The following is a 24588-nucleotide window of genomic DNA, read 5'->3' as shown; positions in this document are numbered from 1 at the left end:
GAGCAAGATCACAGAGTTCTTCCCATCGAGTGACATTGATCGTCCAGTCTCTAGCCGCCGACGTGACAGAGACCCCGACCCGACGATCGCAGCACGACACACGAGACATCGAGGGGACACACAGATCACTCTGGGCTGTCATTGTTTAGACCCGGGATACGTCCCACGGGAGTCACGGTGGCTCTGGTCTTGCGTCGAGCCTCGTCCAGGAGACCGAGACGCACGGCACCCATTGACGGGCACCAGCGTCCCATCACCAGCTATGCTCCAACCAGGGGGACATGACATACGGAGGATTCCACTCCGCTCCACCAGTCCTTTTCTTTTCATTGTTACATCCAGATGTATTTGATTATGTATGATCAGACTTAGGATTCAGCACGGGTGATGATGCTCGTTTCAGTAGCTCCACCCTTACTGTGATTTGTATCAGGTTTTCTTTCAGTCTCATAGACCCATCGGTCTTCCGAAGACTCTAATAAAATTTCTTTCTTTCTTTCTTTCTCTCTCTCTCAGCTTTTTGCACATTTGCATTTTAGCACTTAGTACTCAGCAAGGGCCTTAGTGAGCCCTTTGCTTCAGCCCACAGTGGCTTGTATGGGTTACATATATCTTGTATCTTGTCTCATAGACCCGTGAGGTCTCCTGAAGACTTTAATACACCTTTCTTTCTTTCTTTCTTTCTTTCTTTCTTTATCTCTCTCTCTCATCGAGGTTATTAGCTTAGCTTAGCACTCAGCAAGGGCCTTAGCAAGTCCTTTGCTTCAGCCCATAGTAGCTTGTATGAGTTACTCTATTCTATTGATTGTACTCTTGTCTCATAGGCCCGCGAAGCCTCTTGAAGATGTTAATACAACTCTATTGATTGTACTTTTGTCTCATAGGCTTGCGGGGCCTCTTGAAGACGCCCTCTCTCTCTCTCTCTTTCTTTCTTTCTCTCTCAGTGTATCCGTTTCACAAATTTTCTTTTCATCACATATCATAGAGGAGTACTACACACCTCTAGTTCCACTATCTAAGTAGTATGACCATGATGTATTTCAGACCTTGGTTTCATATGTCCCTTTTTTTTTTTTTTGGTTAGGGGGGGGCGGGGGGGGAAGGCAATGCATATATATCCTTTTTGTAGACGGCAAGACCTAAGGTCCCTAGAGAAGAAAGAATATGAAAAATGTTCCCGCCAGGCAGATTTGATGAGCAGCATGTACACCTCAAATGTCGGGCCCACACACACATCAGAGAAAGGTATGATGACAACGGAGGCAGCCTGAAAATTCTATTGAAGCAGCCAGAAACAAAGCTAGCAAGTTACCTAAAAGAAGTGTTGGAACACTGCAACAAGGTACTTGGGCTAGCACTACCATGGCTGGCCTTATCTTCCTCCATGACCTTAGCAGCTGAGGGTGATTAGAGATGTTAGTATGTATACACGTGCAGGTGGTTTGAGAGTTTGGGACTCCACAAGGATAGATTACCCCCTTTCTGTTAGAAATTACCCAACAGAGGGTACACACAGCGGAAGACTTATAGTAATGCCCAGGAGCTCACACAGTGTGCGTGTGGGATGTGGAATCACAAACTTCTTTACTTAATGTGCATCACATAGATGTGCAGACTCATCAATAGACAATGAAAACCAGCCAGATATAGAAGACACCAAAACTTATATATTTTCGTCCAAAACTATGGACACAATACAAAAGAGATAGATCCAGAGTCCCACCAATGGTGTGGTCCTCTAATCTAACCACAAGGTCCTTCTCCTATCTGCCGGCTATCTCTAGACTCGAGCCCACGTGCTCCACCTCGAGCGTAAGTAGACTTTCCGTCCAGTGTGTTCTTCTCCAACTTACTGCCTGTGAATCAGCCTAGGTGGGCAGCCCCTGCCAAGCTTTGTCTGCAGCACACAGGTCCCTGTTCCACTGCTCCAACCTGCTTGTGAATGGCTGCTCCAGAAGGTATGATGATCTCAGCACCTTGCTGCCCTAGAAGACAGCCAAGGTCCAGCCTCTCTCTAGAGCTAAGTCTGCAGCACCTGTTGCACTCTGTCACCTCCTGTAGATAGGCCCAGAGAGTAGGCTTCCTGCTGCTCCTTTCTGCCCTGGAACTGCTGGCTGCTGGATACTGAAATGAGGCCAAGAGCCTCTCCTTATATAGGCCCTAAGGCCTGCTGAGAAAACTGACCAGCCAGCCTCATACTGGCCGACCAGTCTGCTGCTGGTCCAGCCCTTTAAGGGCTCACAAAACTAGGCCTTTATGGCCCACACTTTTAGGGCTTTTGGCCCTCCAATCTAGGCAAGGGCCCAGCCCCTAGGTCAGCCCTATATAAGGCCTGGTTGGCTGCCTCAAAGCAGCCCAACCAGCCTCTCTCCTAGCCGACCCATGTGCTGGTCTGTCCCGCCTCTGCTGCGCCACTCTGATCTGCCCACTTGCAGGCCCGCTCCATCACTTGGATGCCTCGCCATCTACACTGTAGTTCGTGTCATCTGTTGCAGCCTTCTTCTCTTGTGAGGTGCTGCCCATGTGGCGGCCCCCTCTCTCTCTCTCTTTTGGGCATCTTCTGCCCTAGGTCTCCCTCCCCCACGCTCTCCTCATTTGGGGGCTTACAGATGGGGAGGTGACCTTTCCAACACTTTCCAATATGCATTGAGGCTGAAGGTACGGAACGAAGAGAGAGAGAGAGTGCAGGTACAAGACAAGTCGATTCAGAGTAGTCACGTCAAATCTTAGATAACATAAAAAAGACACAAGTCTGAAGGTACGTGTGTACGGGAAGCTGGTACAGGCTGCTGACGACTGATCTGTAGGTACGGTGCAAGTACCTTGTACGGAGTTCCTACGCACGTACAGTTGTACGGCATAGGTACCTTGTACGGAGTTCCTACGCAAGTACTACTGTACGGTGAAAGTACCTTGTACTCCTACGCATGTACAGTTGTACGGCGTAGGTACCTTGTACGGCGAACTGAAGGTACGGACGTGCAGTACGGCAAAGCAACGCGTACGTACGGACGTGCAGTACGGCAAAGTGACGCGCAGGTACGGACGTGCAGTACGGCAAAGTGACGCGCAGGTACGGACGTGTAGTACGAACGCAAATACCAGGCCTTCTGTACGACTGTACGGAAGGGAATGCAGTTACACCTTTTGTTTGGGAAGCTGGATGCCTCGATCTTGGACAGTAGCTAAAGAGCCTCGAACAGGCTGGGGATGTGTCGACCAGCAGGGCAGAAAACTCCCAATGAGCAATGGAGGACTCAAGGGCTAAGGCGAGCTGAAAGACTAGAGCAATACCTACTTTGATACCATTGAAGTACGGAACGAAGAGAGAGAGAGAGTGCAGGTACAAGACGAGTCGATTCAGAGTAGTCACGTCAAATCTTAGATAACATAAAAAAGACACAAAGTACTTGTACCTAGACCTAGGACTAAGTGTCCTAGGTGTCACATAGGACTAAGTGTCCTATGTGGCCTAGAAGGCACTAACACTATAAGTGCCTACACTTATGCCTACAAGGCACATACCATGGCCTATAGGGCATCACTAGAACCACCAGAAGATGGCCTACAGAGGCTCCTTCAGTCCCGCTAATGTATCATGAGGTCAACCAAGTCATTCAAGAGGACCTCTTGTAGCTACACATTCAGGACCTGGTTGGCACCCAGCCAGCTTCTAGTGAAGCTCAGCTTCTACAAGGACCATTGTTTAGGGATTTCAAAGGAGGGCATCATTGATCCATTAGGATAACCCGGATCCACCTCCTACATGCGTAGAGGATATCAATTGGACATTTCTATGTCTCATCACTCCGACTCTAGAATGAGAGTGGATGGGCAGAGGGCATACCTTGAGAGAGCTGCAAGTGCATCCTGTGTAATTGCTATGAGATCGGTTCGAAGGAGCATTTCAATGTCAAGGGCATTTCAATGTCAAGAGCATTTCAATCCCTTGTGCAATATGAGATTCGAGGTCGTTATCATTGTTTACTCGGAGATGGTTTCGGGCCCCTCTCCAACTTCCTCTCATACCCAAATCGGAGATGCCTTGCTGCCTTCATCCATGAGATATCCACACGATTTGCCAAGCACGGTATCCTAATGGATAGACTTCCCCTCTTTCAGGGTAGGATGGACACGCCACCTAAGTTAATCCCACAAGATGAGATCAACCGTATCATACAGTTAGATCTTCTTCAGCTACATACATCTTGGACTGGGGGGAGAAGGGACCAGGAGCTCTCCACCAAGATCCATTTTTATCGCGACCACTTCCTGAGAGTATCGCAAGAGAGATTCATCTTTAGATCCCATTATCTCGAGGACAAAGAAGTCTCACATGCATTGAGGATCGCCATTGGACAGATGTAGGTTTTGTCCCATCAATTGACGATTGAGGTGGCGAGAGCCACAGGTATACCCAGATAGTAGTGGATCTGCATGTTATGCACATTGGGGCTGGTTGAGACAAAGGATCATTTTCTTCATGCTTGCTCGACCTACTATGAGATCTCGGGTACACTACCAATGTCTCTACCTAGAGGAGAGCGGCTTCGGTCCACTCTCACAACTGATCTTCCATGGTGAGGTTTGCATTGGGTTCTATCTAATGGAGATACGCCAACACGGGGAGTCCAACCGTACTATGACAAATTAGAGAAAGAAAGAAAGAAAGAAAGTTTATTAAAGTCTTCGGAAGACCAATGGGTCTATGAGACTATGAAAATCCTGATACAACAAGCTGTGGTAGTGGAGCTACTAAACAAGCGTCCATACCAATGCAAAATGCAAAAATGCAGAATGGAAGTACTAAGTCCTAAGTACAACATAGTCATATCGATGGTCGACTATATATCAATCTCAGCATCGTCATCAATATTATCATCATCATCGGCAGTAGCAAAATATCACGATGGATGAGGCAGTGGAGGCATGAAGTCGGCAATAGAGTGCTGTCGGCCACGTCCTGGCACGTCTCCTGGTCGTAGCTCTGCGTCAAGGGCTATGTGACCCCCGTTGGTCGGGCTCCGACTCTAAACAAGGAGGGGATGTCCCCAAGTGTGATCTGTGTGTCAACCCTCTGTCTGAGCTGTCGGGTCACGGTCATGTCGAGGCCTCGTCTCGTGGGGATTCATGTCATCTAGTTGAAAGAACTCCGTGATAGAGCTCTGAGAGGGATCAGCCGAGAAAGAAGTATGCTCATGTCTCCATGCTCGGAGTATCCTCTCAGGTGTCTAAGTGCCTCATGAATGAAACTTGCCAAACACCGCTGGTCTGGGTAGGAGAGGAAACATGCCAAAATCCCAAAACTATCCCAGAAGAGGCAGTGGAAACGCCCTCGGATCTCATAGTACACAAGACACCTGAAGATGAAATGATCCTCTGTCTCAACCTCCTGCATGTCACACAGTGTGCATATGCGCCTCTCCCTAGGTAGTCACTATGCTCTGCCGCTCTCGATACGAAGTCTGTGTGAAGAGATCCCGAACTGCCCAAGAGAGATCCTTAGCGAGTGGGGTAGGTGAATCTGCGTGTATCCTGGTGGGTCAATGAAGCCCTCCACTGTGATGTGTAAGAAGTGATCTATGTAGAAGCTAAGCTTCACTGGGAGTTCACTCGGTCCCAACCAGGTCCGAAATGTGTGTAGTTGTGGTAGATCCTCACGGATAACCTGGTTGACCTCATGTGATAAGAGGGGAGAAAACGGAGCATCCATGCTGTACTGGAAGGGAGGTAGTTTATCCATGTGGAGCCCCAATCGCTCAAACCATCTCTCTGTACGAGCATACCAGCACCTCTGGTCTCCTCTTGCTGCAAGTGCCACAGAAGAGGATAGAGCTATCCATGGTAGCCTGCTATGCCCCGAGGTATAATCCCCATATTCCCTAACTCGGTACAGATACGTGATGACCTGAAATGCAGCATCTAGTTGTAAAGGGGGTGACCCAAACTCAGCCTGAATGATCTGGTGAGGAACGGATGACTTACCACGAATCATCCGTGATAACATGAGAACCTGTAGCCGCTCCACATGGGCCCACTCTGTATCCGACAAGTCTGGCCCCCAACAAGCACTGCCGTACATCCCCGCTGGGCGAACCAAGGAGTCAAAAAGCAACCCCTTGGTGCGTGGATCCTGAAAGTGCGAGCGGAAGCACTGCCTCTCTAGTCTGGCCAATGAAGCATACCCTCTACTCAAGCATGCTTGCATCGTGGGTCTCATAGTGAAGCTGGGTCCGCAGAAGATAAACCCAAGATAAGTGTATGATGAAACTATCTCAACAAATGACCCCTCAAATGTGAACTCCTCCTGACGCATGATGGCTCGAGATGTATTGAAGATCATGACCTTGGTTTTACCCAGGTTGACCTTCAAATCATGAGACTCACAAAAGGACTGTAGTGCGTCTAGGTGTCTCTGAAGCCCCTCTGCTGAGGAAGACAAGAGAGCCACATCATCTATGTAATCAGCGTGCCCGCAAGAGAGCAACCTACACCCCCCCGTGTCTGCATCACTGTCTCAAGCTCGTCAATGTAGAGGCGAAACAAGGTAGGCGACAAAGGACACCCTTGTTTGACCCTGATGGTGCTCATGATCTCGTCTGTCCACCCAGATCCTGCCCGAACTCTGCCTGAAACTCTCTCGTAAAGTGCCATGACAGCCCAAATGATCTCTTGGTCATAACCCAAGTCCTATAGGTGCCGTATGAGGCGGGCTCTCGGACCGTGTCAAATGCCTTGCGAAAATCCACAAAGCAACAATAAACCCTCTGCTTCCGTGACCTCGCCTCCTTGATGATACATCTGAGCGTGAGAATGTGGTCCATGGTTCCATGATCACGTCAGAATCCGGCCTATCCTGCTGCTCTAAGTCCTCGACACTCTGCAAGTCTGCTACCCTTGGAGTCAAGTACTCATGCATAAATCTTGGACATGACATGTCCAATCATAATGGTCCTGTAGTTCTTTGGGCTCATGGGATCCCCTGCCTTGTGGATGGGTGAGATAGTATTAATGGTCCAAGTGTGTGGAAATCCCAAACAAACTTCATTAAAAAGCTTTGCTAAGATCGGGGCTAGGAGGTTAATCCCATATGCAATGAACTCAGTGCATAGCCCCTCATGATCCTTCGCTCGGCCACACGATACAAAGGCTAACCGAGCACAACGACGCATCACAGACTTCTAGTCAGAGCACGACTCACACGGGAGTAGAGTGCTTTGTCCTGACTAGAGAGACAAATTTTCAGGATCCACCAACGAAGGGCTGGCTCTTTGACACTTTTGTGCGGCCAACTACCATGTATGCAGCACACTTCTAGGGAGTGATCTTCCGATGACAAAGTGGAGGAGATTTGAACCGCTACAGGTGCTATGGGGTTTAAGATGATTCAGAGTAAGTCCTCAGTCCCACATGAGCTAATACAGGCAGAGTTCGCCATGACACCTCTCCAGATTGATGCCATTTTTCAGACCATGACATTCATCCATAGAGTTTGGGACTTCCCTCACTGAAGACTAACAAGGCTAACCTAGAGTCATCCAGACGACTAGCAGAGAGCGGAGAAGACATCTCTCTCTCTCTCTCTCTCTCTCTCTCTCTCTCTCTCTCTCTCTCTCTTTCGTATAACTTGTCGTACCCTCTCGCCCATCGTACCCTCTAGCACGGCGTCTATTCATCGTCCGTACCCTCCCGCCGTCGTTCATACAGCCGTACAACCCATCGTCCGTACACTACACCCCCTCTAAGCCTGTCATCCATACAACCTCAGTTCATGACAGCCCGTACCCTCTCCGTACCAGCCCGTACCCTCTCCATACTAGACCATCATACAATCCGTACGCTCTCCGTACAATCCGTCGTACCAGTACCGTACACCTCTTGTACAAGCGTTTGGTCTTAAACCCCAGGCTAGGCTGAGCCCTTGGCCTAGCCCTAGGGGTTAGATATAGTCAAAGGGCAAGACAAATTCGCACAATGCATTTCTAATGGAGTTCCCCAAGACAAAGCTATTCCCCTCAACTCCAGCCAACAAGAAGCCATCCTATGCTGATATGGCTTCAACACCCTCCCCCTATGCCTTAACATACCACATATTACAAAGCCAAGGAGACCCACATGAGAAGATTTATTTCTTACAGCAAGAACTCAGGGATGCAAAGCTTCGAATTGCTTCTCTGGAGAAGACCATTCAAAAATGAAGAGCAATGGCAAACAAGAGGTAATCCACGAAGTTTTACAGCAATGTAGTATTGCAGCTCCTACACCACTTGTGTCTAAGGTACAAGAAATTGTCACTACTCAACTCAAATCTATGGTTTACACCAAATCATCCTAGACCCCATAATGACCTGTAGCCGCTTAAATCTCCTTCACACTGTCGCCAATAGATCACTCCCCAAAAAAAATGTATACATGGCAGTCAATCTCACTAGGGTGTCAGAAATCCAGCCCTTTGTCGTCGGATCCTGAAAGTGTGCCTGAAAGCACTGTCTCTCCAGTCGAGCTATAGCTCCCTGTCCTCGTGTGAGTCATGCCCTGGCTGCTTGGGTCATCGCCAACACTGGCCATAAGAAGACTGCTCCCAAGTATGTATAAGACTGCACAATCTCCACTGGCTCACCTCGATAAGTGAAGCTATGTCGGGTGGAGCATTGCATGTGAGGTGTTGAAGATCATAAACTTGGTCTTCCCAAGGTTGACTGTCAGTCCCTCTCTGCAAAACACCTCCAAGGCCTCCAGATGTCTCTGCAGTCCCTCTACTAAAGATGATATGAGGACTATGTGATTGACGCGACCCTAGCTCTCCTGAAACCTCTGACCTACAAGCAAACACAAGAACACACCAAACGTGAGAAATCTGAGCAGGCTGCTCACCACCCAACCATGACATCTACGGGATGCGATCCGGAATCAAGAGATGTCCCCTCCAAGCCACGAGCTGAGCTACTGGCACGAACTCCCAACCAGATCCTAACCAGCCTGGTGTCACATACCACCAAGTGGCGCCGTGAAGCCTAGGATCTACTGCTGGGCCTTGGGCTTCGCTATGATGCAGGCGCGCGTCCGCGACTCAATCCAGGATTAGACCTAGCACCTGGGAACAAGACTTGCTCCCATCGGCTCACTGAGAACTGAACCTCTGGGCCCCTTATATAGACTCGGGCCCAATGTGCCAAAAATAGCGAAGACCTCTAACTGGTTTCTACCCTTGCCACTCAACCTGAGAATCAAGCATGCCTAGCCCTAAGCCTCCCCAGGCTACCTGAGCTAGTATTGTGTACCCCGTACACGTCGGATACCAATCCGTGCACATGACATACTTCCCCTCCTCTAAGAACTCACTCTTGAGTTCGCTAAAAAACCCAGAAATGTCCTCTGGAGGTTCTATATTGTCTCCCATGTTGCATCCTCCTCAACACGATCCTTCCACTTGATCTTGTATTCCGTGATAGTTCTATTACGAATCTGTCTTTCACAAAATTCAAGAATACTCTTAGGTTCGTGTGGAATAAAAGTTAAATCTATAACTTCTATTATTTCTTGAGGAGAAACAAGTTAATCATCGGCACCCAGTAACTCTTTCAGTCTGCTGACATGAAAGACTGGATGTAGTTTAACATTAGGAGGCAATTCTAGTTTATATGCAGCTGGTCCAATTCTTTTAATAATCTTGAAAGGACCACAGTATCTGGGGGATAACTTCAGAACCAAACCAGTACTTAGGCTCTTGGATTCCTTGGGAATACGCAAATATACCATCGTTCCTTCAACGAACTCTCTGGGTGAGCGATGTCTATTAGCATAAAATCTGTCCCAATCTTGGGCACTTTTGATAGACTCCTTGACAAACTGCAACGTTTCTTGCATGTCTTGCAAGAATGTCTTTGTAGCATCATTTTGGATTCCCTTTAACCCAACCATAACTGGTGACTCAGGTTGAAACCCGTACATAAGCATAAAAGGATTGTAACCAGTACTCGAATGCTTTGCACTGTTATAAGCAAATTCTATCATAGGAAGATAATCTTCCCATGAAGATTGTCTCTTAGAAACATATGTCCAAAGCATATCTTCAACCAATTGGTTGACCTTCTCTGTACTGCCATCAGATTGTGCATGATCTGAGGAACTCATACTTAGAGTAGTTTCCAACTTCGCAAAAACAAGTGTCCATAAGTTACTTGTAAACTTCCAGTCCCTGTCGATGACTATGTCAGACGGCAAACCATACAACTTAAACAAGTGGTCCACAAACTCGTGAGCCAGCTGAACAACTGAAATAGTTGTTCTAGTAGATAAGAATCTAGCCATTTTTGTCAATCGGTCCACTATGACCCAAATGGAGTCATGACCCTTGCGCGTTCTAGGCAACCCCGTAATAAAATCCATGGAAATACTTTCCCATTTATTACCTGGGATTTGCAATGGCTGTAATAAATTCGCGCTTCTGTAATAAATTCGCGCTTCTAAGGCGTTCTGTCTTAGTAACCTGACAAACCCGGCAACCTACAACATAGTTTTCAATAAATGCACGCACCTTAGGCCAATAAAAGGTATGTTTCACAAGAGACAAAGTCTGATGTATACCTGGATGTTGTGCACTAGGAGCGTCATGACACTCCCAGAGAATCTTGGATCAAAGATCCAAAACATCTGGCACACATATCTTTTTATTTCTAATCATCCACTAACCTCCTGCCGCCTGTACCGTAGGTGATACAATCCCTGAGTCCTGGTCAACCATGGAGCTCCCAACCTGAACTTTCTGCCAATAAGAACTGAAATGACTATCAGTTGCGCAAAGCCCTCTCAAGGATTGAAATAGGTCTGAGGATGTTTCCGTAAATGACATAGCATTTGCAAACTTGATTCGACTTAAGGCATTCGCCACACTTTTCATCGAACCCTTTCAATAACGTATTTCAAAATCAAAATCTACTCTGTCCATCTAGTCTTTCTTCCTCTCAATTCAGACCCGTCACACACATACTTGATTGACTGATGATCGATAAATACAAGAAACTTCGAACCATACAAGTAGTGTCTCCAAACCTTCAAAGCATACACAACTGCATAGAGTTCTTTTTCTAGTGTGGGCCAACGATATTGGGTGTCGTCTAGCTTCTTACTCTCAAAAGCTATAGGTCTGCCCTCTTGGAATAAAGCTGCCCCAATCGCAAAATCACTCGCATCGGCCTCTAAAACATAAGGCCAGGTAGCATCGGGTAATGCAAGAACGGGTGCTTCCTTAATACTTAACTTGAAGGTTTCAAAAGCTGTGTTCAATGCATCATTCCAAGAGATCGGCTGGGTAGACCGGTGTCCACGACCTTTCAATATGTTGGTTAGGGATGCCGTGATGTGTGAATAATCATGCACAGACTTTTGTAGAAAAACTGTGAATCCTAGGAAAGAACGAAGTTGTTTCACAATCTGAGGGATAGGCCATTCCAAAACCTTCTGGATACGATCTAGATCAATGCTAATACCTTCAGAAGAAATCTTGTGTCCTAAGTAAATGATCTCCTTCATAAAGAAGTCACATTTACTCATCTTGGCATAGAGCCTATGCTGTCTTATAATCTATACACATTCTCCACGAACTTTCTTTGTTCATTCTTAAGAGGACAGGTGCTCCCCAAGGTGTCTTATAATCTATACACATTCTCCACGAACTTTCTTTGTTCATTCTTAAGAGGACAGGTGCTCCCCAAGGTGATTTACTCGGGCAAATATAGCCCATATTCAGATAATCTTGTAGCTGTGAAGCTAACTCATCCTCTTCAAGTTGGTTCATCCTATAAGGTGCAATACTAATAGGTTGAGCCCCAGGTGCTAAATCTATGCGATGATCTACTGCCTGTTTTAGAGGCAAACCTTCTGGCAGTTGAGCAGGAAATATATCCATGAAATCATCCAACAACGTTCTCAATTCACGGTGTTCGAACACGCTTAAATCATTTTTGTTATTAACAGAGACAACAAATGAAGAAAGCGGAATCAAAACACATTGATACACATCATAATGAGAAGTGTTTATTATATTCCAAAGATGCATCGCAGATACAATAGGTCCCTGAGAAGAGGGAATATTATCACACTGAATATAAAATTGGGTGTCCTTGAGTGTATGCTCTTTCCATCCAATCCAAATATCGTGGGTTTTAAACCACTCTATTCCGATTAACAAGTCCACATGTTCCAAGTGCATGACATAGCACGTAAGAGCAACTATGTAGTCTTAAATCCGGATAGAAAGTGCTTCAATCTTGCGATCCCAAAACTGCTTCCCAGTTGGAAGCTGCACCTCGTAGGTGTGATCGCTAGGTATCGTAGACAGCCCCATCCTCTGCAAAAGTTTGTGATTAACAAAATCGTGAGAGCTGCCCAGGTCAAAGAGAATGTGAACTCTTTGGTCACTGACTTCTCCATAAACTCGAAAAAGATCATGGGAACCAAATAACGAATTATTAAAAGTGCAATTACAAGAAAGTGGGCAGGTAATGACATTCACAGAAATACCTATCATCGAAACTTGATTAGCTCCCTTAGCTTTGGTACCTGGACCCGCATGGAGCTTCGGTCCCGGCGCTTGCATCGGGTTCTTGCGCTTAGGACAATCATTATGAGTGTGGCCCCACTCCTCACATATGAAGCAACGTCCTTCTTTCTTTAACTTCAATGTGCAAAGGAAATGGGCACGACCAATCTTCGTCTGAGTCGAGTTTTTCTTGGAGGCGTTGTCTATAGACTTCGACTCCCCGATACCAGTGGTAGACTGGAAGCACTTCCTCTTGTTCTTCCCACTCGTGTCGGCAATGGTGCTTACCTTTGCGCTGGCCATGGTATCATCATAGATGCACGCATAGTTCATGGCCTCTTGCAAAGTGGTACACTTGTTCTTAATCTGAAGCTTGTACGAGTCAGGCAAACCATCCACAAAGAAACCTAAGAAGATCACTTGATCTATCTTTGTAGCTCTAGTCTGCAAATCCCGAAACCTCTAAAGATAAACCTCAAAAGTCAGATTCAGCTTGGACATATCGAGGACTTTGAGCTTGCCTACGATATCGTAATCTTCCTCCTTTAGAAACTCTTTCCTGAAGACCTCTTCGAATTCTATCCATGTTACTGGCTTGGGTCGGAGTTCCTTCCACCACAATAAAGCCTTCCCTAACATATACCCTGCTGCAAGCTGCATCTTCTTGTCATCTGGATAAGGGTGAAACTCGAAGTGTACTTGCCACTTCTGCAACCAAGTGTCAACCACCTCCTTGGTACGAGACTTCTGATCTTCGAGAAAAGGATATGGAGTGATATTTGGACCTAACACTGAAGCCAAAGCATTCACATGCGTGAGCGCCTAAACAGTGCTAGTCAAAAGTGAGAGTGAAGTCTGAATCCCTTGGAGTTGCTTTGTCAACCCCGTTTGATTCACATTAACTCGCTCGAACTTTTCATCGAGAGCAGTGGTGAATTCACTAAAGGCAGTCTTTGTAATCAAATCATCGTAGAGGCCTTGGTCACCATCATCTGCAGGGTAGTTCATATCTTGATCACCCATAGCGAGCCCAGGGTCTACTGAATAAGCCATGAAGAAAGTGGAGTAAGGGAAACTCTGTAGGCCAAAGGGAAGGGAAAGGGAATCATGAGGAAAGGAGTAGGCAGCAGTGAAGATGGAATCCCAAAGCAGGCTGCAAGCAACGAGCTGCCAGGAGATTGTGTCAGGAGGGAGAACGATGAAGCAGAGAGGTAGCAGGTTGATGAACTGGAAGGCGATGAGAGGGGGGCTGGTCCGTATTGCGCCTAAAAAGCAGACCTCTACTTTTAGTAGAGCCTTTGCTTTTCTTAGCTTTCCCAGCCCAAATTGGACGTAGCTTTCCCAGCCCGTCCAAACCAGTCCCGAGAGACTGGCATCTGCTACGCACCACTTCTCGCTTCCGCCATCAACACCGGCTCCCCAGGTACTCATCCCGAAGGATGCACGCAGCCTTTCATCCCGTCCTTGCTCCTGGCATTCCCTCCGGCATCTTGCTCCTACTTCTTCCCTGCGCCATCCCCTAGAACTAACGATCCACCCCGAAACTCTTTCCCTATCAACAATCTTTCTCTCGGTCATTCTTCCTCTCCACCCTGCTTCCTTTGCATTCACCCTTCTCTCTCTCTCTCCTTCCTTCTTTCCCAATCCAGCACCACAACCCTTAACGATGAACCAATCAAGCACTTGCAGGGCATGAACATGAATTTCAAAATTGGGGCATACCTGGAGAAAAATTCATCCAGAGATTCCTACCTCAGGAGTTGGCTATAATACCAACTGACACGACCCCAGCACTCCTGAAACCTCTGAGCTACAAGCAAACACAAGAACACACCAAACGTGAGGAATCTAAGCAGGCTACTCACCACCCAACCATGACATCTACGGGATGCGATCCCGAATCAGGAGATGTCCCCTCCAAGCCACAAGTTGAGCTACTGGCACAAACTCCCAACCAGATCCTAACCAGCCTGGTGTCCCATACCACCAGGTGGCGCCGTGAAGCTTAGGATCTGCTGCTGGGCCTTGGGCTACGCTATGATGCAGGCGCGCATCCGCAACTCAATCCAGGATCAGACCTAGCACCTGGGAACAAGACTTGCTCCCATCGGCTCACTAAGAACTGAACCTCTGGGCCTCTTAACTGGTTCGTACCCTTGCCACTCAACCCGAGAATCAAGCATGCCTAGCCCTAAGCCTCCCCAGGCTACTTGAGCTAGTCTTGTGTACCCAGTACACGTCGGATACCAATCCATGCACATAACAGTCATCCCCATATAACAGTATCCGTATCATCAAATCAGCCAACAATGATTCCTCGCCTAGGAGGCGGTCAATAAAGAATGTGGTCTCATTAATGTAGAGCCCAAAAAGAGTCAGTGAAAGAGGGCATCCTTGCTTCACTTCGATCGTGTTCTCAACCCAATCCGCCGATAGGCCTCCTTCGGCACGAACTCTCACTTGGATAGACTCATATAGGCTTATCACCCCCTGTTATCATGACCTTTGGAATGTGCATCTCCTAGAGTCTCCTGATCGTGGCCTAGTGTCAAAAGCCTTCCGAAAGTCCACAAAGCAAGTGTAGACTTTCTAAGATCTCCACTTCGCTTCCTCAATGATAGCACACAAGGTGAAGATGTGATCTAGGTGTTGAGATATCGAGCTCCACTCGTGATGCTCCACTCGTGATATGCCAGGGTGACCGTTGTGCATTTATGTCACCGACTTGTTAGCTGCAAATGCGGTTGGTACACCGCCCATGAATAATAGCTGGATGACAGCTATCCTTATGTACTCTAGTTAGTGGCTCAGTTAGTATGCCACCTTAGTTAGCTGAGTTTGGTTTGAGACCCACATATAGGGTTCACCTATTCCTTTTGTACTTGAGAGTTCTTTTGGCTTTCACAACTTAGAAGAGGAAAACTGTTTTCAGCCTCCACCTTTGCGTGTATTCCCCCATTGTGTATGTGAGAAAGCCGCAAGTGAGACTCCTTCCTTCTCTCCCACTCTCTTCACATGGTATCAAAGCTCAGTTCGTGATCAGGAGCTCAAGAAAGCAAACCAAGTTCGCGGTGTCTTCGTAAGAGGATCAGTGTTGCTTTCCTTTTTCGAGTTTAAGAGCAAATCTCTGCAAGTAGCACAGCCGGAAAGTGCAAGAGTGCACTGTCTCAGATTGGGACACCCTTCGCGGTGTGACGAGAGGGCAGTATATGCTGCGGGAGAGGACGAAGCCCTTGGTGACATTATTTTTTTTAATTCGAGGCCATTTCGGGGCCCGTTTTGGTGGCGAAAGTTTTCCGCAGGCACTCAGAAAAGTGTCATGTTTTTGCTGTGCGACCACTATTCTACAGGTCGGTGAAAAGTTGCCACAGAAATTGCATCGTATGTCTGTGCGCAGAGATATTGGGAGTGACAGAATCATTCTTATTGCCTGTTGATGCAAAATCGTCACTTAGGAAGTGACTGTGTGGTCAAATACCACTTTCGTCAGTTTTGCAGATTTGCCCTTGTGAGACAGAAGTTGTGTTTTTTGCAGTGACAAAATATTTTTGCAGTGTTCTGTAATGGCGTCTAATGCTCTTTCACAGATAGTTTTAAGAGAGTAAGAGGCCATTGGAATTAATCCACTCTGATGTGTGGACTACTAAAGCTGCATCTATTAGAGGCTGTCATTATTTTGTCACTTTTATTGATGACTACAGCAAAAAAGTTTGGGTGTATTTTATGAAAAAGAAAAGTGAAGTGTTTGGGCATTTCAAAGCTTTTAAAGCTATGGTTGAAAAAGAAACAGGCCTGCAAATAAAATGCCTAAGATCAAATGGAGGGGAAGAGTACCTCTCAAATGAGTTTGCAAGTTTCCTACAGAAGCATGGCATAAAGCAGCAATATTCATGCAATCATACCCCACAGCAAAATGGACTTGCAGAAAGGAAAACCACGCATATTGGAGAGGTATCTCGTGCCATGCTTAACGAAAAAGACATGCCAGATTATTATTGGGCTAAAGCAGTTGCTACAACAGTCTACATAATGAATAGAACTCCCACTGCAGCAATACATGGCATGACGCCAGAGGAGAGGTATACTGGTAGGAAACAAGATATTTCTCATTTGAAAGTTTTTTGTTGCATTGCCTATGTTCATGTGCTAGATGAGTTGAGATCCAAGTTGGATCCAAAAGCTGAGATGTGCATATTTATTGGTTATTCTCTGAGGCAGAAAGGGTATAGATGCTATAACCCTTCTACTCGTAAGTTTACAGTGAGCAGAGATGTTATTTTTTATGAGATGAGCAGCTGGTATAAACCAATAAATGTGATTGATGATGTAGATGCACAAAATGGTAATGCTGCACAGAATTCACAGCAGCAATCACAAAATATTGGTGTACCTGTAGTGTCCTCTAGCAGTGGTTCACATACTTCGCCATGGACAGGTAGATTGAGATCAGGAGGATCTCCTCAAAGCAATGCAGATAGTGGTATGCAAGTATCACGAAAAGGAAAAGAGAAAGTAGATAAGTCCATGGTTGATGTGAATGCAGGTCACTCTTATGTGGATGGTGAATCCAGTGGCTCAGAACAAAGCCTTGATAATGAGTTGGGTACTCCTTCTGTTGTTACACCTGGAGTAAGGAAGACAAGGGATGTTTTGAGAACACCTGGTAGTGAGCCTATTTTGCGCAGGTCTACCAGAGCTAGATATCCTGTGGATAGGCTGAAATATGATGGATTTACAACCATTCACTATGCCTATATGGTCAAAGTGATACATGAACCAGAACCCACTTCTTTTGAGCAAGCCATGGGAAAAGAAAAATGGAAGAAAAACCATGGATGAAGAAATGGATGCCTTGGAAGCAAATGCTACATGGGAATTGGTGCCTTTGCCTAAAGACAAGAATGCAATTGGCTGCAACTGGATTTATAAGGTGAAGCACAATGCAAATGGTTCTGTGAATAGATACAAAGCAAGATTAGTTGTCAAGGGGTATGCACAGACATATGGCATTGATTATGAAGAAACATTCAGCCCGGTTGCAAGGATGGCAACCATAAGAGCAATCATTGCTATGGCTGCATTAAAGGGATGGTCTTTACATCAGATGGATGTAAAGAATGCTTTCTTGCATGGTGATTTGCAAGAAGAGGTCTATATCGAGCAGCCACCAGGTTATGTTCATGATGTTCATCCTGAGTTTGTTTGCAGGTTGAAGAAAGCCTTGTATGGCTTGAAGCAAGCACCTAGAGCATGGTCTGACAAGATAGGACAATATCTTGTCACTATTGGCTTTCAGATTTCCAAGGTAGATTTCTCACTTTATGTGAGAAAAACAGAGAAAGGCATTATGCTGCTTGTCATTTATGTTGATGATTTGATCATCACATGTGATAGTGATGAAAATATTCTTCATGTGAAAATGCTATTGAAGCATAAGTTTGAGATGAAGAATTTGGGAGAGCTGCGTTACTTCTTGGGCATTGAGGTGATTAGATCCACAAGTGGGATACGGCTCTTGCAGAGGCAGTATGGATTGAACATGATGTCCAAATATGGGATGACAGGCTGTAAGCCTATTTCAGTTCCCTTGGAGCAGAATGTGAAGTTGAGCGCAAATGCAGGTGAGCTTCTGGAAGACCCTACTATGTACAGACGCATAGTAAGAAGTTTGATTTATATGACTATTACCAGGCCAAATTTTATGCAGGCTCCAAGGAAACCGCATTTGAATGCGGCTAGACACATACTGAGGTATGTAAAGTCCACATTGCAATATGGACTATTTTATGAGACTCGGGTTCACATACAGTTGCATGGATACACTGATGCTGATTCGGCTGGTAGTATTTCTGATAAATGATCTACCAGTGGATATGTGTTCTCTTTTGGGAGTGCTGCAATCACTTGAAGCAGCAAGAAACAGCCTACAGTTGCCTTGTCGAGCACAGAGGCTAAGTACAGGGGTGCAGCAATGGCTGCATGTGAGGTAACTTGGTTGCATAAGCTACTTTATGATATGCATCAGTCTACAGATGGGCTAGTTGTCATTTATTGTGACAACATGAGCAGTATACACTTGGCAAATAACCCAGTCTATCATGCTAGAGTAAAGCACATTGAGGTGCATTATCACTATGTGCGGAAGAAGGTTCTAGTAGGTTTTATTGATCTAGTTTATGTCAGCACAGAGGATCAGATAGCTGACATATTCACGAAGGCATTGGACGCAGAGAAGCTGCGCAAGTTCAAAGAACTGCTTGGTGTGCAGGAATTCGGATTCGGCTCGAGGGAGAGTGTTGAGATATCGAGCTCCACTCGTGATATGCCAGGGTGACCGTTGTGCATTTATGTCACCGACTTGTTAGCTGTAGATGCAGTTGGTACACCGCCCATGAATAATAGCTGGATGACAGCTATCCTTATGTACTCTAGTTAGTGACTCAGTTAGTATGCCACCTTAGTTAGCTGAGTTTGGTTTGAGACCCACATAGCACCTATTCCTTTTGTACTTAGAGAGTTCTTTTGGCTTTCACAACTAAGAAGATGAAAACTGTTTTCAGCCTCCACCTTTGTGTGTATTTTCCCATTGTGTATGTGAGAAAGCCGCAAGTGAGACTCCTTCCTTCTCTCCCACTCTCTTCACACTAGGGTGGACTGCTGTCTCCAGAATCCTACCCGTCCTAGAGCCCACCACCCATGTGTCTCTGTGTAGCCACTAATCTCCCTCTCTATTATTGACCCCCGTAAATCTTGGTCAAAGTGTGCCAATCATAAGAGTGAGGTAGTACACAGTGTCCATGGGGTCCCCTACTTTGTGTATCAGTACAATGGTGGGAAGCCGTGGCGTACAGCGTGGTTGAACATTTGCGCTACAACTAGAACCAAGTTCTCCTCCCTATCCCTACTTTATCCGTCGCAACCACAGCACACTCCGTCCCCACCACTGTATGAGAAAGGCTGAAAGACAAATACATCTACAGCTTAGTCAGCAGGTTTCACAACTCTGTAAGAAGCTTGTTGACATATGCCATCAGGTGGCGATAGCCCCAAGGGGTGGGCCAACAGTCAGAGGCTCCATATGGACATATACACTTTCTAAAGTTCCAAACAGCATTGTGAGAGCTGTGTTAGACGATACTCCCAATCATTGCGCATAACGCAGGAAACTCGTCAAGCTACAAAGCCAAGGTTGCATCCCATTATCGATGAGCACGTTGAGTGCTCAATTTTAAGACCATGGATTATGGCCAATTACTCTTTTCGTACTTGTATTTTAAATCGGAACCGTCGGTTACGCTCAAAGGCAACCAAGTGGTGACTTGCCTCAACACCAGCTGTGGAATACGCTATCATGTGCATGATTTGACGCTACCATCCTTTGTATTCTCCTGCATGCCCTCCATCTTTGTCACCAAGTGCGAGCTTTGTATTCTCAGTTTTCTCACACATTCGCTAGCAAAATGACCCATCTGCTAATAGATGAAGCGAGCATGTCCTACAGATCTGTAGATCTGATTTCGCAACGTAAACGTTTAAAATTTTCCTTGTTACTTCAACACTATGCACAGTTGAAGAAGCAGGAGAGGATAATCATATAATCAGGAGTTTATTCCCACGAATCCAAGATAGAGCATTAATATAATTTGCAAGGCTGGCTGCGGTCATTTGGCGTTTGTTCCCAAGGAAAGCATTTCCATTCCTCACTGATGAATGATGTCCAATTCAAATGCACGCAACGACCAATAGAGAGAGATTTCAATTTCTACACTTAAATCTAGTTATGCGAGACGAGGGTCCAATCACAACAAAAATATGAAAGTTGTCCAAGCATGAAGGGAGCAGAAGAAAGGACCTTTACTGAAAGAGGCGGAGCTGAGAAAGAGAGGCTGCGCAGCCATAGCCAAGTCTATCTAACTCGAAACTCGGACATGGAGGAAAGCCACCATCTTTGGCTTCAATGGAGGCCACGATAGTCCTTTCACCTTTTGAAGAATGTGTGACTATAGCCTTTCCTACACCAAATGTGTCCGCACTATAGGGGCATCTTGCTATTGTGGCGGGATGCCATTTGTCTGTCAAAAAGTGCTCGCTTATCCACTATGCAAAATCTTGTCCGGTGTCAAGATGTCGCCCAAGGCTCAAAAAGAATAAAATTTTGTGGATTCAAATCTGCCTCTATGGACGTGTGTGAATGGAATACTCGTTCGGATGGAGATACTCAGTTCACTTGTCCACCTATGTGGGAAACCTGCCTTCTAGAGAAACCAAGGTGAAGACCTGTCCAGCCCCATAACTTACCCATCACTTCATTCACTTGTCCATGTTGAGCTACTACAAATTGAAGAACAAAGTGTGCCCATGGCAAGCTACCAATCAAATTGACTATTACAACTTAAAGAAGAAGGTGTGCTCATGGCAAGCTATCAGTGGAAACAACTGATAACTAGCAAATAGACAACTTACAAAGTCCACTCCCATTGTGCTAACATCATGCATGTTGCTTCAAAACAAAAGTCTAAGATATTCCACAGAGAGAAGTACGCACAAGATTGACTCCTTGAGCCTATAGAAAGCTATCAATCAAAACAAACATAAGTTAACAATTCAGTGATATTCGGAGGAATTCAAACTCTGGAAACCTACAAATGTCCGATAGCAACCACAACTTCAAGTGAATTCTTACAAAAATGACACAAAACAATGATTGAGGAACCTTTATTTAAAGAGAGATGAGGTCCGACACGAGCTTCACCATGGCCCCAAATGAAGGCAAAATGCAAGAATAGGGCGCCTTTGCTTTAATAGCAATGATGTCTTGTGTTGAGCCTCACTAAGGCTTCAATGAAGGTGTGTTGTCCTTAGCTCTGCTTATTACATAATTCCAACATTTTTCAAGTACTACCACATTGTGGGTTGATTGAGCAATGCATAAGGTATTACCATTGCTCTCATGCATAAGTAAACCACAATATTGTGGAATTTGAAATAGAGACAACCAAACAATCCAAGTAAACCTTTCTTAGCTAGCAAGCATCATAGCTTGCTATAGCAAAGAAAGGCTTATAGTAATGTAGAGCAATCCACATCGCTTGATGCTCTATGTTTCAATGTACATACCCTGTTGACAAGGACTAGTGATATCCTCAACCTTCTCAAATAGTTTAAAAGGTGATTTGATGTTTCGATTGGTCGATATATTGGAAAATGATCAACAATCTTTTCCAAGGACTAGTGTACATACACTGTTGACAAGGACTAGTGATATCCTCAAACTTCTCAAATAGCTAAAGGGGTGATTTGATGTTTCGATTGGTCGATATATTTGAAAATATCAACAATATTTTCCATCTCTCTATGGTTGTTGTATTCATAAAATGGAGAAGAGCACACCAAGCAAGCTCTTTATATTAGGTAGACAAGATGATGATTGTCATATTCCTACAACGGAAAAGAGCACACCAAGCAAGCTCTATAAGAGGCAACGTATGGCATCATGTTCATCATGCATTGATGAAAACCTTCCATACCTCAAGAGGATTGAGATATAGTACCAAATATAATAAGAAATACTCAATGTAATATTACTCATCCCAAGCACATTTTTTTGTATTTGATAAATGATTGTCACTTTTTGATGAATGATTGTTACTTTTGGTGAGAAAATGATGTTGATAAAATGAATCAAATAAGCAAAATCTCTTCCCCCTCTTAATTTAAGAAGTGTTATTGCTTTTGTAGTAAAATTTACATAACTCTTTCTTTCAAGGATTCATGACTCCTTCACAACTTAAGGGTCCCATGTTGCTTTTGTAGTGGTACATCACTTGTCTCTTCCCAGCTTCTTATTCAACCATGCATCACAACCTTAATTCTTGATGATATTTCATCCAACCGTATGAAAGGGGATTTCCAATCCCGCTTTTAATCTAATGATAAATAATTCACACATTACTATTGATTGTGTTGGAAAATATGTATACTAGGGATAATGCATGTGCATATCATGAATGGTATAGTTCTAAAAAATGGTAAAGATGAGAATACATATGAATACTATGATAAAAAGATAATGTAGGTATCTTTTTAGGATATACACTTAAAAATACAAAAATATGTCTTTGACTTACAATGTCTAATTATATATTCAAATTTTCATTCTTTAACAATGTAGACACATACATACACTCCGTAGACACCTTTTTGATTTGAGATGCATGCATATTGGAGCTTGGTGGCTCTTTTTAACAATAGCATTAGTGCTATTGCTACTATTATTATCTATAAAATGTCCCATCATATTGCATAAACAAAGTAGCACACTGGTCTAATGTGTGTCTTGAGATGACAGACTAAGATACAATATCAAATCTACATTTTAGAGGCAATTCAAGATCAAAAGATACCAAACTTGTAATTTTTTGTAGCTTAAGATAGACAATGTTGTTCTTCAAATTCCATATGTCTTCATTCCTTTTCAATAGATGGGACATTTGTACAATTAGACTATAAATAAACAACCTAAACAGATTTTTTAAATTAAAAAAAGATTAGCATTGGATGGGGGAGGATGGCTTTCCAAACATGAATGTCTGCCTCCATGCCAATTCGATAAGCATCTTGTAGCTCATTAAAATCTACGACATAATCCTACGTAAAGGCCATCCTAGCCGCTCCTAAGAATTGAGATATGATGTAGGTGTGGATGGCTCTCATAAGTGATCCCTTACATATCATAGGATTCTCATTCCTAGAAATTAGAGCTTTTCTAGACCCAATAAACGGACGGAATCCTGCGGTGTTTTCTCAGAATGAATACATTATGATATGTTAGGAATCACTTATGAGAATCATCTGCACTTACAACGTATCTTAATGCCTAGGAGTAGGCTGGGATGGCCTTTACGTAAGGATTATGTTGTACCTGATTTTATAAGCTATAGGATGCTTATCGAATTGGGATGGACGCAGTCGTTCATGTTTTGAAAGCCATCCTCCCCCCCTCCAATTCTTGAACAGTCTATTTAATCTTGTGTGGAGCCAGAGGCATTGGGCTTTGTGCTACTGGGCAATGATTGCTTCAAGAAGATAGGTTGTGGGAGAGGTGGCTTTGGGAACTGTTTCCCACAGAGGTAGCATGAGTACACAAATTCACCATATCTAGAATAGGAGTCCACTAGGGACACCTACCTTCCATGAATTCAGCTGTCTAAAAGTAACTTCTTAAGCTAGCACACGAATGTTTACGAATTGAGGATCAAGGGAGCCACCAACCCGGCAATTAGTTGGCAAGAAAGGGCTACCTAGATGGGGTTTTGAGTGAATTAATTGGTAGATCGACGCGCCCAAAAGTCGAATGATGTGGGAGCAATAGATCGGAGAACTCCGATATTGATCATGGCATAACCAAAGACAAGTTTTCTAGGGAAAGTAGGGACAATATAACTAATGAAACCAAATCATGGAAGAATAGAAATACGAACCTCTAGATGACCGGGTGAAGTAATGAAGGTGGGAATGATGTAACTGAAACAACAAAACAAATGGGGGTAATATATGCATGGTCATTCTAGGTCCATGGATGTTGGAGGTAGTGGTTATAGAATTAATAGAACCTAAAATAAGGGAAACACCTAATCCTGGGGCGCCAAATCAATATGTAATATGTTACTACCCTCGTCCAAAATCCAAGGTATGGGGGACAAGGTCCATATATAATATGCATGGATTTCCTTAAAAATTTGCAAATATGCAAGGGAAAATTATGAAAATTTCATGTCCCCCCTCCCACAGAAGATAAGGTATATACCTTGAAAAATATGCAAGATTTTAAGATTTGTACATATTTTTCATAATATGTGAGGCCCAAGGGGGGGGGGGGTCTTTTGGATGAGGGGGGCAAAACAAAAAATACTCTAAAATATGAAAACCCATCTTTCAAATTAATGTAACTTTTTCATGTGTTACCCAAATTTCAAGGTGTAAAAACATATTTCAAGCTCTTTTAGTGTAGAACACAACCATGTTAATATGAATCATTTCTACTCATG

General features: G+C 44.7%; 1 protein-coding gene across 1 annotated transcript in view; it reads right to left on the bottom strand.

Annotated features, from left to right (window-relative positions):
* NDC1 (NAD(P)H dehydrogenase C1) overlaps positions 1–20538 on the bottom strand; it is a 73756-nt gene extending 53218 nt beyond the window's left edge. Inside the window, exon 1 of the mRNA XM_087383652.1 lies at positions 20400–20538. Coding sequence (XP_087239778.1) covers positions 20400–20439 — 40 coding nt within the window. The 5' untranslated portion in view covers positions 20440–20538. The remainder of the gene's footprint in view (positions 1–20399) is intronic.
* Positions 20539–24588: the final 4050 nt, after the last annotated feature.

The sequence above is a fragment of the Dipteris shenzhenensis genome, chromosome 13 (assembly GCF_047967505.1).
Source record: "Dipteris shenzhenensis isolate YYH24624 ecotype China chromosome 13, Dip_SZ_1.0, whole genome shotgun sequence".
In the NCBI taxonomy this organism is placed as follows: domain Eukaryota; kingdom Viridiplantae; phylum Streptophyta; class Polypodiopsida; order Gleicheniales; family Dipteridaceae; genus Dipteris; species Dipteris shenzhenensis.
The sequence above is the reverse complement of the archived record's forward strand: the minus strand, read 5'-3'. Positions and strand labels throughout refer to the sequence as shown.